We start from the raw sequence: 21,827 nt of genomic DNA, 5'->3' as shown, positions 1-21,827 counted from the left end.
CAATAATTGACAAACTAGTGACATGGGGGGGTTGATACATTTTTGATGCTTTTACACCATCAACAATGACTTCCTGTTTTCACATTGCAGATTGTCAGGTTTAAATTTAAGTTTGACATGCACTCCGGATTCCGCCACTAGACAGCGCAGTGGTTCTAGCTGCTGACTCACATTCAGAAGGTCATGGGTTCAAATCCCGCTCAGGAATAGTCCACATTAAATATTTTTTTCTTTCTTTTATATTTTATTTTTACCTCAAAACTGTTCAATGTAGGTGAAAATGTTTTTTTGCAAAATCTGCATTGGTGGAGGAGGAATGATGGTGTGGGCTTGTTTTTCAGACCCCTTAGTTCCAGTGAAAGGAACTTTCAATGCTTCAGGAGGCTAAAACATTTTGGACAATGCTCCCAACCTTAGTGGGAACAGTTTGTAGCGGGCCCTTCATCTTCCAACATTTTTGTGCACCAGAGCACAAAGCAAGGTCCATAAAGACATGGAGGACAGAGTCCTGAACTGAACGCCATAGAACACCTTTGAGATGAATTAGAGCAGAGACTGAGAGCCAGGCCTCCTCCACCAACATCAGTGTGACCTGACCAATGAGCTTTTGGAAGAATGATCCAGAGTTCTTATAAATACTCTCCTCAACCTTGTGGACAGCCTTCCCAGAAGAGTTGAAGCTGCAATAGCAGCAAAAGGTGGAGCAATATCATATTGAACTCTGGGTTAGGAATGAGATGGAACTTTAGTTCAAATGTGAGTAAAAGCAGGAAAGCCAATACTTGTCCACATGCAGACACTGAACCCCGAATTGCCTCTGGTGGGAGGTTGGCGCCAGTGTTCTGCAGCGGAGCCACCACCAGTGTGTGAATGGGTGAATGGGTCTGTGACTGTGAAGCTCTTTGGGCCCTCGAAAGAGGGTAGAAAGCGCTATACAAGTATACGCCATTTACCATTTGCCCCCCTGTGGTCTCCTTCGGTTATTACAATCTTATCTCAGCGTTCAAAAACATCTATAATTTCTGCTGATACAAACTCTTTTAGCCCAAATATATTTTAAATCTACAACATGATAGTAGAAAGTCACGTCTTGTTGAAGTCATTAATGCAGGTGTATATACATGTTGCACAGGTGAGTTTCCAGTTCCGTTACCAGCAAAATGAAAACACAGTCCTGGTGAGTTATCAACTGTAGAGATCTGTCAAAGCTACTAAAAGATGCTTAAAATATCATTTTAAATTAAAGGATTTATTTCCAGAATAGGAAACATAGAGAAAGGAAGTTGTTAATTAATTCATTCATGATACTACAAGAATAAAACAACAACAAATAAAAAAGGCATGCCCTCATTACTCAAATATAAAAACAAACAACATTAAAAGATGCAAGAATAAAAAAAGACTACAAATAAAATGTCAAACTATTAACTTGACATCAGAAACTATCGTTCTTGACATTTGAAGAAAAATCTTTAAATATTTTCTTAAAGAAGTTTGTGGGACCAGCTCCTTCAAACTAAGGTTATTTAGGAGCTGATTTGAAACCCTTTTTAAAATAATTATCCACTAAAAGCAAAGAAAAAAACTCAGATTGTCGCTGTTTGACAGAAGAAAATAACTGGATGAGGTGCAGCCTCATCCAACAAGGATGAAGGAAAAGTCTCCATGAGGAAACAACTTCACACTAATATCCAGGACTCATGAACCATGCTGATGAGCTACAGACAAATTATGATGAAACCCTCAGAAATCATCGCTCTGCTCTATACTGGATTCCTGGAGGAAACAACCGGATCACAGAGTTTCTGAAGGGATCAATTCAGAAGCAGAAGCCTTTAAAAATGACTGAAGTTGGTAGAAAACCAGAGGTAGCTCCTGTGTTGGTGTGTGTTAGTGTAGAGGTGTGTCTGTGTGTGTTGGTAAGTGTTGGTATGTATTGGTGTATATTGGTGTGTGTTAGTGTGTTGGTCTCTGACTGTGTGTTTGTGTGTGTTTGTTAGTGTGTTGGTCTGTCTCTGTGTTTTAGTGTGTGTCAGTGTGTTGCCTTGGTAGTGTGTGTTGGTGTGTTTAGGTATGTGTGGGGGTGTTTTGGTGTGTGTTAGTGTGTGGGTGTTGGTGTGCGTTAGTGTGTTGTGTCGGTGTTAGCTTCTTTGTGTTTGCTTCGTCCTCATCAGGCTAAAGAAAGGATGCCAGAGTGCTTCCTCCAGAGTGATCCTCCTGCCGACGTCGTACTCCAACATGCATCCGAGCAGATCCAGCAGCTGCTGCTCCTCTTCACTCTCCGTCTCAATGAACTAGTAAAAAAAAAAAACCCAACCCGTTAACGTCTGTCCTCCAGCAGCTGCAGCTGAGAGCCCTGTTTACCTTTAGGGGGCGACAGTGCTCCCTGATGTGACCCCCAGAGGAACTCTGCTCGTCCCGTTTCAGCCGGTTGTTATGAACAAAATGCTTCTTCCTGAGACACAGTTAACATCAATTAAGAAAAAAGCACAAAAAATATTTGCTTCTGCTTTCAACCATTGCCATAGCAACAGACTAAAGTAATAGTTATCACTGTTGTTGCTAAGAATAAAGTTTAGAATTTGATTTGCGATTTAGAACAAATATTTCTAGAGAATGAGACCTAGATGAGCAGCATCCAGTTCTAGTCTCAATTATCAACGGACGGAGTGGCCAGAGACCCCGCCCCTCCCACAGACAGCTCAAACAGCCTCTAACAAGCTGCGGTCACAAGAAAATAGTTTTCTGCTAAACCAATTTCTTTGTCCAAACTTTTGAACTTTACTCTTGTTTCTGGTCGTTGTTTTTCGTTTTATTCTTATGTCTTGTCTGGATACCATCTCCACGTCATTCTTCTAAATTGTTGACGTCTGATAGGTCTCAGACAGGTAACCTCTGGTGCTGATGCAGCAAGCTCAGTTCACTTGGAACGGAGCCCTTTTGGACTGTTAAGACTTCAGCACACCTGCTGGGTTCTTCTGTTGACGTTTAGTAACAGTATGATGGATTCATGATTGTACTTTGTCATGAACTCATCTGTAAAATAAGCTTTTTTATTTGGAAAAAGTCTGATCCCAGAGTTTTTTATTGTTCCGTTTGTTTTTTCCAGAGATTATGTTTCCATCATGATCTGTTAAATGTAAATCAATCTCCTGCAACAAATCAATCAGATCTCCATTTGATTACCTGGTTTGTTCCAGGAGATGTGGAGGAATTGGTCCCAGGACTTCCTCCATCATGGCCAGATGCTCCAGACAGTCGTGGCTCTAAAATCAACAGTTTTATCATGACATTGACAAGATGTGCTCATGAAAATGCTTAGATTAATAAAAGTAAAAGTTTGAACCAGAAAGAGTGTCTGTCCAAAGTAAAACTCAAAGAGGACGCAGCCCAAGCTCCAAACGTCACATGACTGGTTCCAGCCCAGATCTGCACAGACAGACATTACAGTTCTGGGTCGTGGATCGGTTTGCCCTCACATCTGGTGCTGGAGTTGTTGATTTACCCAGGATGACTTCTGGAGCGCGGTAGTGACGTGTTGACACCAAAGACTCGTGATGTTGGTGGTCAAAGGTGGCAGTGCCAAAGTCAACCACTTTTACTTCTAGACTTTTTGGCTTCCTGCAGACACACATCTGACAAAGACATCATCAATATGAATGAAAATATTTTATAATTTTGCAGCTTTCTCTTATTTGTCTCAGCAGATGTGTTTAAAGTAAGAAGAAATTGATGATAAATATTCAGAGATTATTTTCTGTATGGAAGTGTTTGTTACTAAAAAATAAAAATAAATGTCAATACGGGAAATGTTATTTCGTTTTCAAAATGTACCTGCATTACTTGTCTCCTAAATGAAATTAAAAAGCAATTATCAAAACTGCTTTTTCATTTTCTTCTTCAACACTCCTTATTCTGTAACTTAATTAAAATGATAAAGGAAATGGCATTTGACATTTCATTTTCAAAAAGTTCCTTGGTAATTTTGTATCAAAATTAAATCAGAAATATCAAATTTGAAAATTAAAATAGATTAAGAGAAATGCTTTTTCCTTTTCACAATGTACCTGATATATTTGTCTCTTAAATAAAATGAAAAATCAATCCTCAGAATGCTTTATCATTTTCTACTTCATCACCACTCATTCTATGACAGAATTAAAGTGACAAAGTCAATGGAGATTGCCTTTTCGTTTTCAGATCCTGTCGCGCAAGTATCTCAAAAATCTATAGGAGGTCTGAAACATCCCAAGGGCGCAGGACAATGACGTCAGAGCTCCTCCTCCTATGGTTTGGTTTGTGCTGTCTGTTACGGCCCTGGTGTATCCGGCACTCTTTGTGTATGGTTTGTGTGCTTGAGTTTGAGTTTTTGGTGAATGAGTTGGTGTGCTTGTGAGTTTTCTTTTCTGTAGGTGCCTGAGCTGAGAGCTGCAGCTCTGCAGAGTGTGGACCCGCCCATCTACAACAACACCTGGACCTCATCACGCAATCAGCTGAGGACCAGTGACAGAGGATCCACACCTGCTTAAAAGAGCTGACTTCCCCTCCAACATCGGCAGCTTTTGTAACACCCTTTCTGGTGGTCAGCTTGCCCATGGTGTGAAGGCCAACATTCAGCTCCTGTCCTTTCTATTGTGGACTCTGGTGGTGGAGCTTACTGTTGAGAGCCTGTGTCAGAAACTGGTGAAAGTCTGTGTGTGTAAGCATACATTATAGACCTGGTGGGTCTCAGTCTGACTCTCATGTGGAGAGAATTTATGTTCCTGTTTTGTATAGATTTAACCCCTGTTTTCTTTTGATGAAATTCTATTTATGTTAAATTTGCAGCTAAAAGCAAATTAAAAAGCTGCACACTACCTCATGCTCCAGTCTGGGTTTCTTAATTTTTATGTCACACCTTTTTCTCCCTTCCCCACGGTTGGGATCGTAACACTGTCTGGAAGCTACATGCCGTTCAGGGGCCCTGGCTCGTACCTGGGGTGGGGCGGGGGGGATGCTCTGCGCTGCTGGGTGGTGGTGGGCTGCTCTTCTGAGGTTGGGGGCTCTCCAGGGGTGGGGTCCCGCTTTGGCCCTCCTGCCGCGGTGGAGGGGCTGCTCTTCTGGCTGGGCTGGGGCCTGCGCTCTCTGTGTTCCTGTGCCTTCCTGCTCTCGGGTGTGGGGGCGGTGGTCCCACGTACCCTGGTCTGGATGTTTGGCAGGATTGCCCGGTGGGCGGGTTCTCTCCACGGCGGGTGTTGGGGGGGGTCCTGCCTGCTGCTGCTGTGTCTTGGCGCAGGGATTGCCGGGTGCCCTACCCTTTTGTACATTCCATCTTTATCCACATTAGGAAACCATAAACAGTCACCTGAGCACAGGTGTCAGCTCACCTTTGCACTAATAGCATGTGTGACATAATGAAAGGCTTTATTGGTGTGGATTTGTATGATTAAGTGTGTGAGCTGCTGTTATATTGTGCACATTCTCACTAGTTTGAATGTGGAGACTATCTCAACCAACAGCTGTGTGTGTAACTACAGGTGTGTGTGTAACTACAGAGTGTGTAGACAGGCCCCGCCCATTCTAGTTTACTATTTAGACCTGGATGTTTTATGATGTTTCCCTCTGTTGCCATCTTCTCCCCCCCCTGTCCAACACTAGAGGCTCTCAGTCCGCATCTGTTTGCTCAGCTGTTGGACAGGACAAGTTTTAAAGTCTTTAAGTTTTAAAGATAAGTTAATTGGAAATGATAAATCTCAGCTTTGAGCTCATTTTACCCCCTCCTCTTACCTTTTTCCCCATTTTCTCTATATAAATCAATGAGAATGGGATGTAGCTTCCAGACAGCACAAACCAAACTATAGGAGGAGGAGCTCTGACGTCATCGCATCCTTATTGCACAGCAGAATGTGAAAACGAAAAAGCAATCTCCATTGGGTTTGTCACTTTAATTCTGTCATAGAATGAGTGGTGATGATGAAGAAAACGAGAAAGCTGTTCTGAGGATTCCTTTTTTTTTTTCCTTTTTTTTAAGAGACAAATATTGCAGGTACATTTTGAAAACGAGAAAGCATTTCTATTTATTCATTTTAATTTTCAAATTTGATAATTCTGATTGAATTTTAGTACTTTTTGAAAACGAAATGTCAAATGCCATTTTCTTTATAATTTTAATGAAGTTACAAAAAGAGTTGTGTTGAAGAAGAAGAAAAAATGCAAGTACATTTTGAAAACGAAATAGCATTTACAGTATTTACTTTTATTTTTATTTTTAAGTCACAGACGCTTCCATACATCTTTAGCTACAGCTGAGAAATGCTTTGGCTCCTTTATTTTTTTAGACAACGGGTCCCCAAACTATGGCCCACGGGCCAGATCTGGCCCTCCTCCACATTTGGCCCGGCCTACCCAAACTGTTTTGGCTAAATTAAACATTTTTCTTAGTTTTTTGGGCTAATTTGGTGTTTAGCTAATATTTCAGCTACATGCTACCTGTTTTGGCCAATTTACTCTTCTTTCATATTTTAAGGCTATTTTGAAATTTAGCTAATATTTCAGCTACACGCTAGCTGTTTAGGTTCATTTATAATTTTTCAGGTTTTTCTGTCATGGTGCCTCTGTCAGTCTCCTCCCCCTCTCCTCTCCACCCGACTGCTGATCATCCCCAGCTGCGACCACTCACCTCATCACCCTCGGCTGCCTTCTTAAGGAGCTCCAGGACCTTCATTCCTCGCCAGTCCGTTGCCCCTGATGGTGCATAATTGGTCATCTCACCTATATGTCACAGTCTTGCCACGAGTTTGTCAGGACTCTGCCTAATATCTACTTCTACTCTTCCTCAGGAATCTGTTACCACGAGTGGTTGCTGTATCAGCTTACCCGGATCCCCAGTTTGGTCTTCACTCCAGCGGTCACACTGCCTCTCGCCTGGAATCCACCTCCAATCCTGTTCACGCCCAACCTACCCTTGTCATCATTAAATCCTTTACCTGCCATGCTCGTCTCTCGCTGTGCTTTTTCCGGGTTCCAGCATCTGGGTCGCTAAAGTGTTCTGTAGCCATGACATTTTCGGCCAATTTGGCACTTCACTAATACTTTACCTAGCTATCAACTTCACTATTTTTACCTATCAGTTCAAGCATTTTCAGCTATTAATCTTTCACAGGTAATGCTATATATCTATTTTTTCTTTAATGTTTTAGTATTATTTTTTTCTATGAAGATTAAAGAAATTAATCATTTAAAATTTGTCAATGTGTGGCTTCCGGAAAACAAGAAATGTTTACGTTTAGGCTGTGATTGTTACACTTTTTCTCTTTTTCCTATACAAATTGAGCCTGCCCCCCCCCATCAGAGAAGAAAACAGTTATGTGGCCCTTAAAAGTTTGGGGACGCTGCTCTAGACTCTCTCACCGTCTTTGGGTCGTCCTCCAAGTCAAAGGCTGAGGACACAAACAGGATGTTCTCTGGCTTCAGGTCTGTGTGGGTCAGCTTGTTTCGATGCAAAACTAAAACAACAAAACGTATCACATGGTTTTATTCTGAAGTCTTTTCCTTTAACAAAGTAAGAATAACTGGAGCTATAAATGGTTTCTAGATGGATTTCGTTGCTTCATTTCAAAATTTCTTAATTACAACATGCATACACATTTTTTTTAAACAAAAAATGTTTTTTAAGTGTTTTACAAGAAAATTATAGTCCTAATTGGTAAAAAAAAATGTAATGAAAGGAGGAAACTTTGACTCACAGCTGACTGCTCTGAAAAGTTGGAAGGCCATGTGTCGTATCTGCTCCACGCTGAAAGGTAGGAAGTCGTTTTGTCGGAGGAACTCGAAGGTGCTGAGTCCCAGCAGCTCAAATACGATGCAAATGTGGCGTTTGCATTCGAACCAGTCCAGCATCCTCACACAGGCACTGAAGGGAGACAAGAGACTAAAGGGAGACACCTGAGGCAGCAGAGCAGCCACACCTGAGGCAGCAGCTCCTTGGCTCAGCACGCTTCGGCGGACGACGGCCCACTGTTCGGCAAGCAGCAAGCGACTACCGAGCCCGGAAAGCCCTCCTAACCCGGACCGCTATTCTGGGTGAGCGTAAACCAGCGCTTGTTGTGGTAGCATGATGCCTTCTACCTCTTCGGCTCCCAGCCCTCTTTCCTGCCCCACTTGTCATATGTTTAGTCAGGATCCCGCCTCATTTAGTGAAGACAATGGTCGTTGTGTTAACTGTAGTCTGATATCAGACCTGTTATCCAGGCTCGAACAGTTGGAAGCGCGTCTTAGGTCAATGGAAGCTAAACCAGCTAGCCATGTTGTTGTTACTCGGAGCGCTAGCCGCGCTAGCAAAGCTGACTTAGCTAGCATCCCACCGCCCTCTCAGCAGTCGGGGAATCCCCAGAATGAGTTTGTACAGGTGGGGAAAAAGCACAGAGCTAAAAAAAAGCACGCAGAGCGCCCGGAGATCCCTGTACGGAACAGGTTTTCTCCCCTCAGTAACGCACCAACTGAACCAAAAACCCTGGTCATCGGCTCCTCCGAGGTCAGACATGTAAAGCTCAAGGGAGCTACAGTTAGATGTTACCCGGGAGCCAGAGTTGGGTGACATCGAAGGAAACCTCCGAATGTTAGCCCAGAGTAAGGTGAGGTTCCGTCGGGTCGTAATTCACGCAGGTGGCAACGACGCCCGATGAAGACAATCAGAGATTCTTAAATTAAACGTAGAATCAGTGTGTAAACTGGCTAAATCTGTGTCAGACACAGTAGTTTTCTCTGGTCCTCTCCCAAACAAAGTCAGTGATGAAATGTACAGCCGCTTTTCATCATTTAACCGCTGGTTAGCTAAATGGTGCCCAGAAAACGGCGTTAGCTTTGTGGATAACTGGAGCATGTTTTGGGGAAAGCCTGGTCTCATGCGCAGAGATGGCATTTATCCCAGTTTGGACGGAGCGGCTCTTCTGTCCAGAAACATTTCTGCTAGCTTTAGCCATGCAGCCTGACAACTCAGAGAGGAGACCCGGGGAGAGAGCAGTAGTTTAAAACTCTCCCCTGAGCGGCCTTTAGCACTGAGGCTAACCCCAAACAGGGCTAGCCCAGCAGTTCCTAATTTTAGCTTATGTGCTGGAAGGCAAATAAAAGAATGAATCACAGAAACAAAAATTATGATGTCATTAAATGTGGGCTACTAAATATTAGATCAATTTCCTCAAAGTCCCTGTTAGTTAATGAATTGATTAATGATAATAAACTTAACCTGCTAGCTCTAACAGAAACCTGGCTAAAACAGGATGATTATGTTCGGCTGAATGAAGCAACCCCCCCTAGCTATAATAACTATCAGAAATCCAGGATTTCTGGGAAAGGAGGTGGGTTAGCAGTAATTTCAGAGTCATGCTTGATCCTTAACATTAAAGTTAAACACATTTATAATTCATTTGAGAGCATTGTGCTATCTATAAATCACCCAAACAGAAAGACTCAAAAAGCAGTTTTATTTATAATTATTTATCGCCCTCCCGGCCAGTATTCAGAATTTTCATCTGAGTTTTCAGAATTTTTATCAAATATTATTTTAGATTCTGACAAAATCATAATTACAGGAGATTTTAATATTCATATTGATGATTCCAGTGACTGTCTTGGAAACGCATTTGCGGCTTTATTAGAAAATGTTGGTTTCACACAAAATGTAAATCAACCTACTCACTGTCATAAGCACACCCTGGACCTTGTTTTGACTCATGGAGTTGAGATTAGCCAGCTGAATGTCCTTCCTCATAACCCCATACTCTCAGATCATTTTCTAATTACCTTTCAGTTTAAATTAGAAAATGCTACTGCCCCAACAAATAAGAAAGAGCTTAAACGAACATTATCCGACCATTCTGTGTCCGAATATAAACTCGCAGTCCAACCAACGTTTAGTAACATGTTGGAGAAATATTCTCAGAGCACTTTAAGCCCCGTTGATAATGATCAGTTTGTCAATGATACCATGCAAGCCCTCAGAGGAACACTTGATACTGTTGCCCCTCTGAAACTTAAGCTTGTTAGACAAAACAGAGTAGCACCGTGGTTTAACGCTGAAACACGTTCCCTAAAACAAATAACTCGTAAATTAGAAAGAAAATGGCGCCGTTCTGGATCAGAGCACTCTCTGAATGCTTGGAAATGTAGCCTCTTAAGTTATAAAAAATCCCTGCGTAAAGCGAGAACTCAATATTACTCAACTTTAATAGCAGAAAATGCAAACAATCCAAGATTTCTCTTTAGTACTATAGCCAGGCTGACCAGCAGCCACAGCTCGGTTGAACCACATATTCCTGCTACTATCAGCTCTGAAGATTTCCTTCAATTCTTTGATAATAAAATCTCAAATATTAGACAGAAGCTAAATGTGGTTATTCCCACTATCGACCCAAAGCAGGCAGAAGTCGTAGAAATAAAGGCATCCATAGAAACGTCTGTAACATTAGACTGCTTTACTGCTGTGGACCTAGCAGAAATAGCATCAGTTATTACGTCTTCTAAAACCTCCACTTGTCTCTTAGACCCAATCCCCACTAAACTTTTTAAAGAAATCTTCCCCCTTATTAGTGAATCCATATTAACCATAATAAATACCTCTCTAGAGACTGGTTATGTGCCTCAGTCTTTTAAATATGCGGTTGTTAAACCTCTTTTGAAAAAACCCAGCCTGGATCCTGACATTCTAGCCAACTATAGACCAATATCTAATCTCCCATTCATATCTAAAATCCTAGAAAGAGTTGTAGTAAAGCAGCTGCAGTGCCACCTACAGGACAATAATCACTTTGAAGATTTTCAGTCAGGGTTCAGACCTCACCATAGCACTGAAACTGCACTGGTCAGAGTTACTAATGACTTGCTATTGGCTTCAGAAAAGGGACTAATCTCTGTTCTGGTCCTGTTAGACCTGAGCGCAGCCTTTGATACCATCGACCACAGCATCTTACTCCAGAGACTAGAGCATGACATAGGGATCAGGGGATCTGCCCTCCAGTGGTTTGAATCCTATTTATCTGATAGATACCAGTTTGTTAATGTAAATGGACAGTCCTCTCATTGTACTAGAGTTAGCTACGGAGTCCCTCAGGGCTCAGTTCTAGGGCCCATTCTGTTCACGCTTTACATGCTGCCCTTAGGAAACATAATCAGGAAACATAGCATTAACTTTCACTGTTATGCAGATGATACACAGCTGTATTTATCCATTAAACCTGACCAGAATGACCACCTAGAGAAACTGAATTCATGCATCAGAGACATTAAGACCTGGATGACAATTAATTACCTCCTCCTAAACCCAGAAAAAACTGAGGTCATGATACTGGGTCCTAAACACCTGAGAGATGCTCTCTCAGATCAGATAGTCTCCCTGGATGGTGTAAATGTTGCCTCCAATTCTTCAGTCAGAAACTTAGGGGTTTTATTTGACCAGGATTTATCATTTAAGGCTCACATATCTCAAGCTTGTAAAACTGCATTTTTTCACCTACGTAATATAGCTAGGATCAGGAATATGTTATCTAAAAGTGACGCTGAAAAACTCATCCATGCATTTGTTACGTCTAGACTGGATTACTGTAACTCTTTACTGATAGCATGCCCGAAAAGTTCTTTAAAAAGTTTTCAGCTTGTCCAGAATGCAGCAGCAAGATTGTTAGCAGGAACTAGTAGAAGAGAACACATCACTCCGGTGTTAGCTTCTCTCCACTGGCTACCAGTTGAATCCAGGATCAAGTTCAAAATCCTCCTGTTAACCTATAAGGCCCTGAATGGTGTGGCCCCATCCTATATTAGAGATCTCATAGTTCCTTACCAACCAGTCAGAACACTTCGTTCACAAAATGCTGGACTGCTTGTAGTTCCTAGAATTTCTAAAAGTACAGTGGGAGGTAGAACCTTCAGCCATCAAGCCCCTGTTCTATGGAATAAGCTCCCAGCTCATGTCAGAGAGGCCAGCACAGTTTCTACCTTCAAAACTAGCCTTAAAACATTCCTCTTTGGACAGGCGTTCTGCCAGGCTAGCTAGTAATCAGAGAATATTCCCTCTCATGTGGTCCTTGTGAGGCTAGATTAATAAATTAATATTGATGCGTTTAAATATAAATTTAGATTTTCCATCAGCGTTATTTTCAGATCAGCTCTGGGGTTCTGTTCTCTATTCTCATCTACTTCTCCTCTCTTCTATTCTTTATTATTTATTGTATTTAGTTCTCCATGCTTTTGTTGGTGCAGTTCCATTCACATGTTGTTCTTCTTTCCCACTCTCCTCTGGGGAGCGGGAGAGATTTCAGATCCCCGGTGGATCGCCCACGCTCCCACTCTTGGCCGTGGACCACGCCCCCGACACCATCCTGCATCTCTGAGTGAGAGTGATTCCTGCTGGGTCATCTCCCTCCTGGTCGTGGACTGCACTTCTGCTTCATCTTGACTATGGACTTCATCATCACTTGTCCCTCAGCTTTATCTGAATGAACTCTTAGATTCGTAGTTGTAGAAGCTAATTTTTCTTTAACTGTTCTGGTATCGCCTGTCCGTCCTGGGATAGGATCTCTCCTTCATGTGGGAATCCCTAAGGTTTCTTCTTTTTTCCTGACTCAGGTTTTTTAGGAGTTTTTCCTTACCGGGAGGGAGGGTCTAAGGGCAGGGATAACCAGTTTATGTAGTCTGTTTAGTTTTTAACAATTGTTTATATTTTGAAGCCCAATGAGGCAAATTTCTTTGTGATTTTGGGCTATATAAATAAAATTGAATTGAATTGAATTAAAACTCTGAGGAGCTCAACGGAGAACTTTGTCCTTCCTCCCCAGAACATTAGAACAGTAGGCTGCTAGAAGTTAGAAGCTGGGGAAAGTGTGGTGCACTGTGGTTCTGTCCTCTATTTCTATCTACTCCAACATTTTCTATTTTTAATTTGTTCTCCATGATTCTATTTGGTGCAGTGCGATTCATGTGTGGTCCCTCTTTCGGCCTCCCTTCTGGGAGAGTAGGAGAGATTCCAGATTCCAGGTGGATTGTCTGTCCTTCTGTTCTTGGCAGTGGACCTCGCCTCTGGCTAAACTCACGTCTTGGTGAAGGAGAAATTCCAGATGGATTGTCTGTACTCCTTTCTTGACAGTGGACATTGCCTCTGGCTCGAGTCGTGCTCCCAGCTGTCTCAGCTACATCTGGATGAAAGATCGTCTGTGCTCCTGTCCTTGGCAGTGGACCTCGCCTATGGCTAATTTTGTAACCCATCTGTCCCCCAGTTCCATGTGAATGAAGGATTGACTGTGCTCCTGTTTTTTTGCTGTGGACCCTGCCTCTGGCTTGGGTTGCAACCCCAGCTGTCCATCACCTGTCCATCCTGGGAGAGGATCCCTCTTTCATGTGGACGTCCCTGAGGTCTATTCTTTTTTTCCCAGAATCGGTTTATTAGGAGTTTTACCTCACCATGAAGGAGGGTCTAAGGGCAGGAATACCCAGTTTAGCTTTGCCTGTTCAGTTTAGGTTACAGCTGTGGCCGTATTTGGCTTTGGTTTTTCCTATGTTCTGTGTATTTTTGCCAGAGTGGGACTTCTTTGTGTTTGGATCTTTGTTTGTGTGTCTGTCTTTTGATTTGTTTCAGGTGTGGTGCTGGAGGTGTGGCTCCCATTGGTCCAATTGAAGGAGAGAGCCTTCAAAAACGCCATTTGGACCTCCAACCCACGAGAAGGGAGCTGGGCTGCGACCTGTCTCCACTGCAGCTTGGTGATCTTCTCCACCTGTGTTTTAGTTTTGTGTGCACTTTGTAGTTTCTTTGGTATTCTGTTTTGGTCTCACTCTGTTGTTTAGTATTTAGGGTTATTTAAGTTAGGTGAAGCTGTAGGGGTGAACTGCCATTTTCTTTAGTGTAAGTTTTCTCCTGTTTCTGTTAGTCCAGGGAGGTTAGTGTTTGTCATTCTTTTACTGTTTCTTTTGCAGGTAAGCTCCCTGGGTTCAGGTAGTTGGGATTTTGTTTGTTGCTTTGGCTTTTATTCACCCTGAAGTCTTTTGCTTCACTTTTAGTTTTTGATTATTTGTTCTTGTAAATACATTTGTTATATTTTTATGGAGACAACACTCTGTGTTTTTGTTACAAATTTTACTTTTATTTATCTTTATGCTAAGCCCCAGACCCCTAGACTAAATGGGGTGTAACATTTAGCAATCAGCTATTTGTTTTTTAATTTTATGACTGATTTTATGTTTTTGAACAATTACTGGTGTGAAGCCTGTTGTGACAACTATGTTGTTTTTTAGGGGCTTTATAAATAAAATTGAATTGAATGGAACTCTAATGCAGGAACATTTCGCGTAAGGCTTTCATGATGAAGATCTGGAGCAGTTACTCACAATTTGTTGTCATCGTCCAGGCTGTTGATCTCTTCCAGAACAGCAATCTCCGATCGGGCTACTTCATAGGAATTCTCGAAGTTCATTACAACCTTCACGGCCACAAACTCGTTTCTATCCAGACACGTTTGAAGGAAGACAATATAACTAAGTTCATTTTTTACACTTTTTTCTGGTTTTAATGCAATGAAAGCAAAAGTTCAAAGAAGACTTATTAGTAGACCATCAGATTACTGGATGGCTGTGCGTGAGTTTGCTGGACTTACTTGTGCCGGTCAAGACACTTCATCACTCTTCCAAAAGCTCCATCCCCCAACATGGAGACCATCTCATCTGGAAACGCAGACAGGAAGTGAGGTGGAAACGGGCTTTTCAGGAGTTTTTCTTCCTTATCCCACTGTCATGTTTTCAGATGTTGAGAAAATGTTCCACACAATCAACTTTAGACCTGCGGTCACATGACCTGTTGGTTTGAACCATCTACTGAGCTGGGTAGCTGTGACATCTTCCACAGAAAACAAATAACCCAATAAAGTTAATTCAGTGAAAAATGTATTCTTGATTCAGACGCCGCCATCTTAAATCCAGATATCATTAGCAAGCAGCAATTGGTCCGAGTCCGTCTGAGTTATTGTTTCTATGACAACCACTCTCACCAATCAGGAGGGAGCTTGTTGGAAAGCCACAACCCTTACACTTGATAAGAGACTTCACAAAATATGTCAAACGATTAGAACGTTTGACGCAGGGGGCAGCATGCTCCGCCCACTTTTACTGAATCATCTAATTTAATAACTACAGAAAATATCATGAAAGCTATTTTTTTAAGAAGATAGTAAAAAAAATGTTACTCTGACCAATAGAAAGACTGAGTAACAGCGGTTTATTTCTCTATAGAAATGAACGAGATTCTGACTTCTTGGAACCACTTCCTGTTTGGAATGCCAGGGGGCAGAGTCACTAAGTCTAGTTCTCAAATACAGTCCGTGGCATCAACAAGAATCATAGTAATCCTTGTGGTCGTCACCAAACTCCGACCTTTCCAAAAATGGGCTGAACCATCAGCTGTGGAACACGCCTACTTCTATCGATGTCACATGTCCATCAGAAAACCGTGAAATCATTTGAGTCCAAATTTGAGCTCCGAAATACAAAAAAAAAACATGTTTACCACCTTGGTTATTGCCATTTCCTTGAGCATTAGATCTTTTCAGAGACAGAAAAAAATTTTTGAAGCTAGACTAACCTGTCTTTATGACAGACCATCTAGTGGTTACTCAAAGAACTGATGTTAACTTGGTTTTATAAATTATCTTCAACCAGGAAGTGAACGTTTGGTCTCCTGGATTGGACATGCGTCGCCAAGTAATAAAGACTGTGGTCCTCACATAGATAAGAACGTTACATTTCACACTCGGGCATCTGCAGTTTCAAGAATGATGAGCTAAACGTTACAATGTAAATTTTTTAGACTCCATTTGAGAATTATTTAACTTGATGTGTTAAAATAAAAGGTTTTACATCTGTCCTTCAACACAGAGCCAATGTGATAGTCCAGCTGTTCTCCTTCATTGTCCTCGCAAGTGTCTTCCGGAGCATCATCAGCGCTGTCAGAACCGTCGCTCAGCAGAGTCAACTGAAGTTGTCCGGAAGTTTCCGGCTGTTAAACGAAAGTGGAAAAGAATCGGAAGATCAGTTTGAACTTCAAGTTAAAAAAGCTTTTATTGTGAAAAACACAATGTGCACAACTCAACTCAAACACAACTCAATGTATCCACAAAATATTTGCATCCAAGCTGATAATTTTAAGTAAATCATGGGAGTGTCTGCAATAGCAGGTATCAGGAAGAGCCAAGACTAACTTGGCTCACTGTCCTGCAGGCTGATGGGAACATGGCAGCAAACTCTCACCGTCCCATAAATCTCCAGCGTGGGTTGTTGAGCTTGCAGCTTCAAACTCGCTAGTGCAGCAGAGGTGCGTTCAGCTGCGTAGACATGCATGAAGAAAGAGAAGAGACTTCCTGTTTGAATCCCATCACTAGAAATCCCTGCTCAGGAGGAGCCACAAGCGACTTTAAACTTTGGTTCTCATCTTTAACATCAATCAATAAAAACAAAATAAATATTTGCTTTTTTTTTATTAATCAATGCATTTGATTATTTCTGTAATGAGTTTATAAAATCCACTTTTTTTCTTGTATCGTCCACATTTTTTTTAAAATATACCAGATCAATCAAAGTCTTGAGTTTTAAGTTGTCAACCAAAGACTGAAGCTCAGAAAACAAAATTTTAAGAGGGGCTGTGAACATTAACGTAATTAATCAAACAGAATTAACGAGTTATTATTCACTAACGCTAATTAATTGCACCTCGAGGAGCAGCAGTCCTTCGCATGCCTCGCCAATTTAGGCTTCCAAGGCATGTTTTTGTTCAAAAGCTGCATATGGTCATAAAATATACCTAGTTAGGCATTGTGATTAATATTGATTAATCACAACACTAAAGTGTGATTAACCTGATTTTTTTTTAATTGGTTGACAGCCTTAGTTAAAAATAAATGGTCTAAATGAACAATTATGTGTGATTTATATTATTAATATTTGCAGGTGGTAACTGGTCAGCAAATACTGTAACAAAAGAAAAGTTAATTGCGATACATTTTTCCCAGGTTTGCGATTAATTACTTATTATTTTTAAACGAGTCCTGGCTCCAATTTTCACACATAAAAAATGTTTAATAATTTAAGGAAATGAAAAAGTTTTCAGGGTCATTATAGTTTTGTTACCTTCCCATGATTCCTTGTCTTTCCTGCCCATATTGTCGCAGTCCACAACCCCCTGACCGTGCCAAGCTCAGATCTTCTCCAGCTACCGGAGCTGGGATGGGACACACAGAAGAAGAAAATCCTCGAACCAAATTCATGGAAACTTCTCCATCAGAAGCAAAGCAGCTTCCAGTCTTGATTGGATCATTTAAACCGATGTATGGAGTCCGTGTTTACCATGAGGGTTCTACTTTCTACCAGGAAGTTTCAGCCTTCCTCGATCTTCTGCTGCTCATGTGACGAAAATATTTGCTGAACAAATGTTCTCTCAGGTTTCAGACAGCAGTTGTAGCCTCAGAAATCTATCTGCATTGCCCTTCTGTGTTGGAAACTTTCAGAAATGTGAGACAAACAAAGAGGACGATAAAATATGAAACCGAAGTGTGAGGAGAATCGGACATTTCAGACGAAGGAACGCAAGAATACAAGAAACGACAACAAATCAGAGTCAAGTTTCTTTTTCTCATTGCAGAGAATTAAACTCTGACTATTTGGAGGAAAGTTTGGCGAATATTTATTTATTGAATAAAATGTTAACATGTTTTGTGTTCTCTCTTTAAATTTGTTGTTTCAATTTTTTTTTTTACAAAAGTTAAGAAAAATATTTACTGTGTTATTCATCTCTATCTGGTGGATTTTTTTTCCAAGAGTTTATTCATTTGTTTCATTTTTATAGCACACAGCAACAAATTACTAAATTTTCTTGACTTTGGTTCAATTGTAATCATTGCCCCATTTAACTGAACCAATCAAACTATTTTAACCAAAGATATCTCTTTGTAATACAAGATAAATGAAATTGTTGGCAAAAACAACCAAAGCTGACCAATAAAAACAAAACAAACAACAACAAAAAAGTCACCAAATGCCTCAGAACTTTTTTTCTTTTTAAATAATCTTTTCCCAAAATCCTTCTTGTTTATATTTTCTGAGCAAACAAAAAAAAGCTGGTTGATGAAAAGAGGCAACAAAAAGAAACTTGAAAAGTACATTATTATATTATCAGGATTTGTGGGATAAGGTAAAAACAGGACATGCTGGAGACATTTGGTTTGAGTTTTATCATTTTTATTTTTTTTTATACACATTACCTATTATTTTAATGATTTTATCTGAAAGAAACTTGTTTGCCATAGATTGAACTAAGTTCATTTTTGTCAAAAAAGATAAATTCAGAGAAATCATTTTAAAGACAATCTTAATGAAATAATCCAGCTAATTCATGTTCCCCCGAGGATTCGATTCCTACGAGAACCAAAAAAAAGAGCTGAAAGTGAAAAAAAGATAAAATAAAAAAAAAACAGCTTTTAAAGTGACATTTTGAGTTTTGACAGCTAGAAAATTCAACATTTGAAGCAGATAATAAGTTATTTTAGAATGGCAAAACATTTTTGACATTTTACATTTTTTTTGACGAAACACCAATAAGTATTTCAATTTTGTTTATTTGAGTTTCAAATGATTTTGGCCTCAATTTATCTCCATATTAACCTGTAGCAAGTTTTGATCCTGAATCTGTGAGAAGCGTCTGTTACTGCTCGTCCTCTGGTCAGACACAAATAAACATCATATTAGAAGCTTTTTCCTGCATTCGATGCCTTGTATGAAGCTAAATTGTGGCCAATATCATTTGAAACCTAAATAAAATAAATGTAAAAAATATTGGTGTTTGTCCAAAAAAAATTTAAAATGTCCAAAACTTTTTGCTATTCTAAAATAAACTTTATTAGTAGCTTCAAATGTTCTGTTTTTTTAGGTTTCAATACTCAAAATGTGATTTTCAAAACCTTTTATTCCAGTTTTACCTCTTCTTTTTACTTTCAGCTCCTATTTTTGTTTGTTTTTGATTTCGAATTTTCAGATTTGAAAACCAAAAAAAGAAAGATCTGAATCTGAAAAAAAGTTTTGAAATTAACATTTTGAGTTTTGAAACCTAAAAAACAGAACATTTGAAACTAAAAATCGTTAATTTTATTCAAGAATAGCAAAAAGTTTTGGACATTTTACATTTTCCTTTTTTGGCTAAACACCAATTTTTTTCCCAATTTATTTTATTTGGGTTTCAAATATTATTGGCTTTAGTTTACCTTCATACATTTGAGGGAAACTGATTTTTCTGTCATGGTGCACCTGTGCTCCTGCTCCGCCTCCTGATTGGACCCAGCTGTCGGCACTCATCACCTCTTCACCTGCCTACTTAAGAGGAGCCTTCCCCAGCATTCTTCACCCGTTTGTTGCCTTAGCCGGTGCAGTACCCTGGCCTCTCACGTTTAGAAGCTTATGCTGTTCCAAAGTTTTTTTTCTACGTCTCACCATAGAACACCTCTGTCTCCAGGTCTTCGTCATCCACGTGTCGACCTGGGTCCAGCTACGTCTCGACTACTCTGCCACGCCAAAGTCACTCCACGCCACGCACCATCTGCTGAACTCACCTGCTTGTTAACCCTGCCGCTCCAGTCCACCTCCGACCTTCATTCCCCATCTCAAGTCAGCAACTCCATTCCAAGTTCCGGCCGCAGCTCCACATTCTCCACGGACAATAAAAATTTTCTAACTACTTCTGCCTGTCGTCATCCTTCCGGGTTCCAGCGTCTGGGTCTGTCTCATCACGTGACCATGACATTTTCATTGATTGGCATTTTGACAGCAGCTCGTCTTCAGGCGCGTCTCTTTTAGTGGCCGTGTGGCGGCGTGTGATTCATTGCCTTCACCTGACCCTCTGCATTACACCTGTCAATGCTCGAGCTCCACTAAAGCCCCTCCCCCACAGAGCGCTTCCACAAATAGCAGTGCTGTCGTTGAGGGTGTGTGTGATCTTTCTTTCACAGCTCTATGTCACACACTTTGAAATTTTAAAATATTTTCTTGACTTTTGGTTTGGAAGGACAGATCTTTGCAGGTCGGCCGTTCTCTGTTTTAAATGACAGAGGTAGGAGCTGCTTGAACGGATCGACAGTAAATCAAAAAGGGGCCCTCTTCCTCCTCTTCGTGACAACATGTGGGCCTGTTGTCACTCAGCGTTAAATCCTCCAGCAGTCACCACCAGCCTGTCCCAGTAACTCTGGGATCAAACACGAAAGGAACCAGTTCTCATCCCCTCTCCGGAGCTTGAGAATAAATTATTTCTAATTAAGGGTCTTTAAGTCTGGTGGTTTGATGATCATCGTTTGGACTAAAGGACTGAATCTTTGGTTTATTAGCCAAAGATTTAGCCAAAATTGTTTAAATATTGTCATTTCAATATTTAAAATCGATACAAGTATCGTCAAATTAAATATCCCAATATATTGCTGAATCGATTTTTATCTACACCTCTAGTTTTTCCACTTCCTGACAGCGCCGTCTCTATGGAGCCAATATTATTTGAAACTAGGGATGTCCCGATCCGATCACTTGATCGGAAATCGGGCCCGATCACGTGGTTGAAGACTCGATCGAAATCGGGCTCCGTTGTCCAATTAGAAATGGATATTTCATTTGTTGTTATTATGATCAGCACTTTATATTTCAATCTTATTATTCCGGATAAATACTCCACTAATCTGGATGTCATGAACAGATCACAAAATGTTATTCCCGGAAAACGCAGCAGAAAACGGCAGCAGCTCAAGCAGAAGGCTAATGTAAACAGTTCAATGAAGCTAGCTAGCCGATCACGGATTTCGACTTCTGGGATCAATAACTCTTTTGAAAATGCTTTAAATTGACAGCTAGTGTCTCTAAACAACAACCTTTAAAGGTATTTCAACAGAAAAAGACAGTTTTGTTTCTTTTTAATGTGAAGCTCTTCATGCTGCAGACAGATGGCTAAACAGCAGCTGCTAACTGCTACATGCTACCGCCGTGATTTAACTCCTTAGGACCCGAGCTGTCCTTTGATATGCCTGTTTATTTCTCTGAAAGAGAAATAAAAGTAAAGAAAATTAACTAATAATAAAATTAACTGATAATAAAACTGAAAATGTGATGTCTTAAGAACTTAAAAAGAAGCACATAATCTTAAAAACAAACAAACAAAAAACTAATAAATGAAAATTAATAATGATATGAGCTAGTCATGAACATTCATCAAATTCAAGTTAAAACAAAGTCATAATTTATTTTTAAGAATTCTAAATGAGGACAGGAATCACATTTGGTTAAAAATGTTAAATAGCTCTAAAGCTAACGTCACTAGACTTTCTCACATGACTAATTATCACTTATATAACAGAGGTGGGACCAAGTCATCATTTTGCAAGTCCGAGTCAAGTCCCAAGTCTTTGTCCTCAAGTCCGAGTCAAGTCTCAAGTCAAAAGCACTCAAGTCCCAAGTCGAGTCACAAGTCATGGCCAACAAGTCTCAAGTCGAGTCACAAGTCCTACTATTAATGTTTCAAGTCATTTCAAGTCATTTATAAAACAATGTAATATTAATTACACAGATCATATGTGCTTTTATGAACTGTATTTTGCAAGAATTTTAGCTAAATTCCCACTGAGTTGATGCGTCCCTACTTCAAAAATCCAAAATAATTTCTCTATAACAAAAACGCAGTTAACCACATTTGAAATGTGGTAAGATGAAGATGGCAGGGAACCAGGGTAGTCTGGATATTTAAGGGGTCATACCATGATTTTCTTAAGCCTTTCAGAGTGAACTATATCCATATA

At 40.4% G+C, this 21,827-nt stretch overlaps 1 protein-coding gene across 4 annotated transcripts in view; it reads right to left on the bottom strand.

The window, feature by feature from the left end:
* Positions 1-2,031: 2,031 nt before the first annotated feature.
* The window catches only part of LOC112139206 (dual specificity protein kinase CLK2), a 25,226-nt gene continuing 5,430 nt past the window's right edge, over positions 2,032-21,827 (bottom strand). Inside the window, exons 1-13 of one of the 4 annotated variants that reach the window (XM_036215308.1) lie at positions 19,608-20,383; positions 17,137-17,227; positions 16,261-16,334; positions 15,871-16,009; positions 14,616-14,682; positions 14,350-14,463; positions 7,725-7,891; positions 7,390-7,484; positions 3,506-3,635; positions 3,347-3,429; positions 3,187-3,266; positions 2,365-2,455; positions 2,032-2,294 (exon numbers count right to left, since the gene is read on the bottom strand). In XM_036215308.1, the coding sequence (XP_036071201.1) occupies positions 2,142-2,294; positions 2,365-2,455; positions 3,187-3,266; positions 3,347-3,429; positions 3,506-3,635; positions 7,390-7,484; positions 7,725-7,891; positions 14,350-14,463; positions 14,616-14,682; positions 15,871-16,009; positions 16,261-16,334; positions 17,137-17,167 (1,224 nt within the window). In that variant the 5' untranslated portion in view covers positions 17,168-17,227; positions 19,608-20,383 and the 3' untranslated portion in view covers positions 2,032-2,141. Of the gene's footprint in view, positions 2,295-2,364; positions 2,456-3,186; positions 3,267-3,346; positions 3,430-3,505; positions 3,636-7,389; positions 7,485-7,724; positions 7,892-14,349; positions 14,464-14,615; positions 14,683-15,870; positions 16,010-16,211; positions 16,335-17,136; positions 17,946-19,607; positions 20,384-21,827 lie in introns of those variants that run through there. The other 3 variants (XM_024261923.2, XM_024261941.2, XM_024261933.2) reach the window with 3 other exon arrangements.

Source organism: Oryzias melastigma, linkage group LG14 (assembly GCF_002922805.2).
Source record: "Oryzias melastigma strain HK-1 linkage group LG14, ASM292280v2, whole genome shotgun sequence".
Classification (NCBI taxonomy): domain Eukaryota; kingdom Metazoa; phylum Chordata; class Actinopteri; order Beloniformes; family Adrianichthyidae; genus Oryzias; species Oryzias melastigma.
Note: the sequence above shows the minus strand (reverse complement) of the source record. Positions and strands in the feature narration are given on the sequence as shown.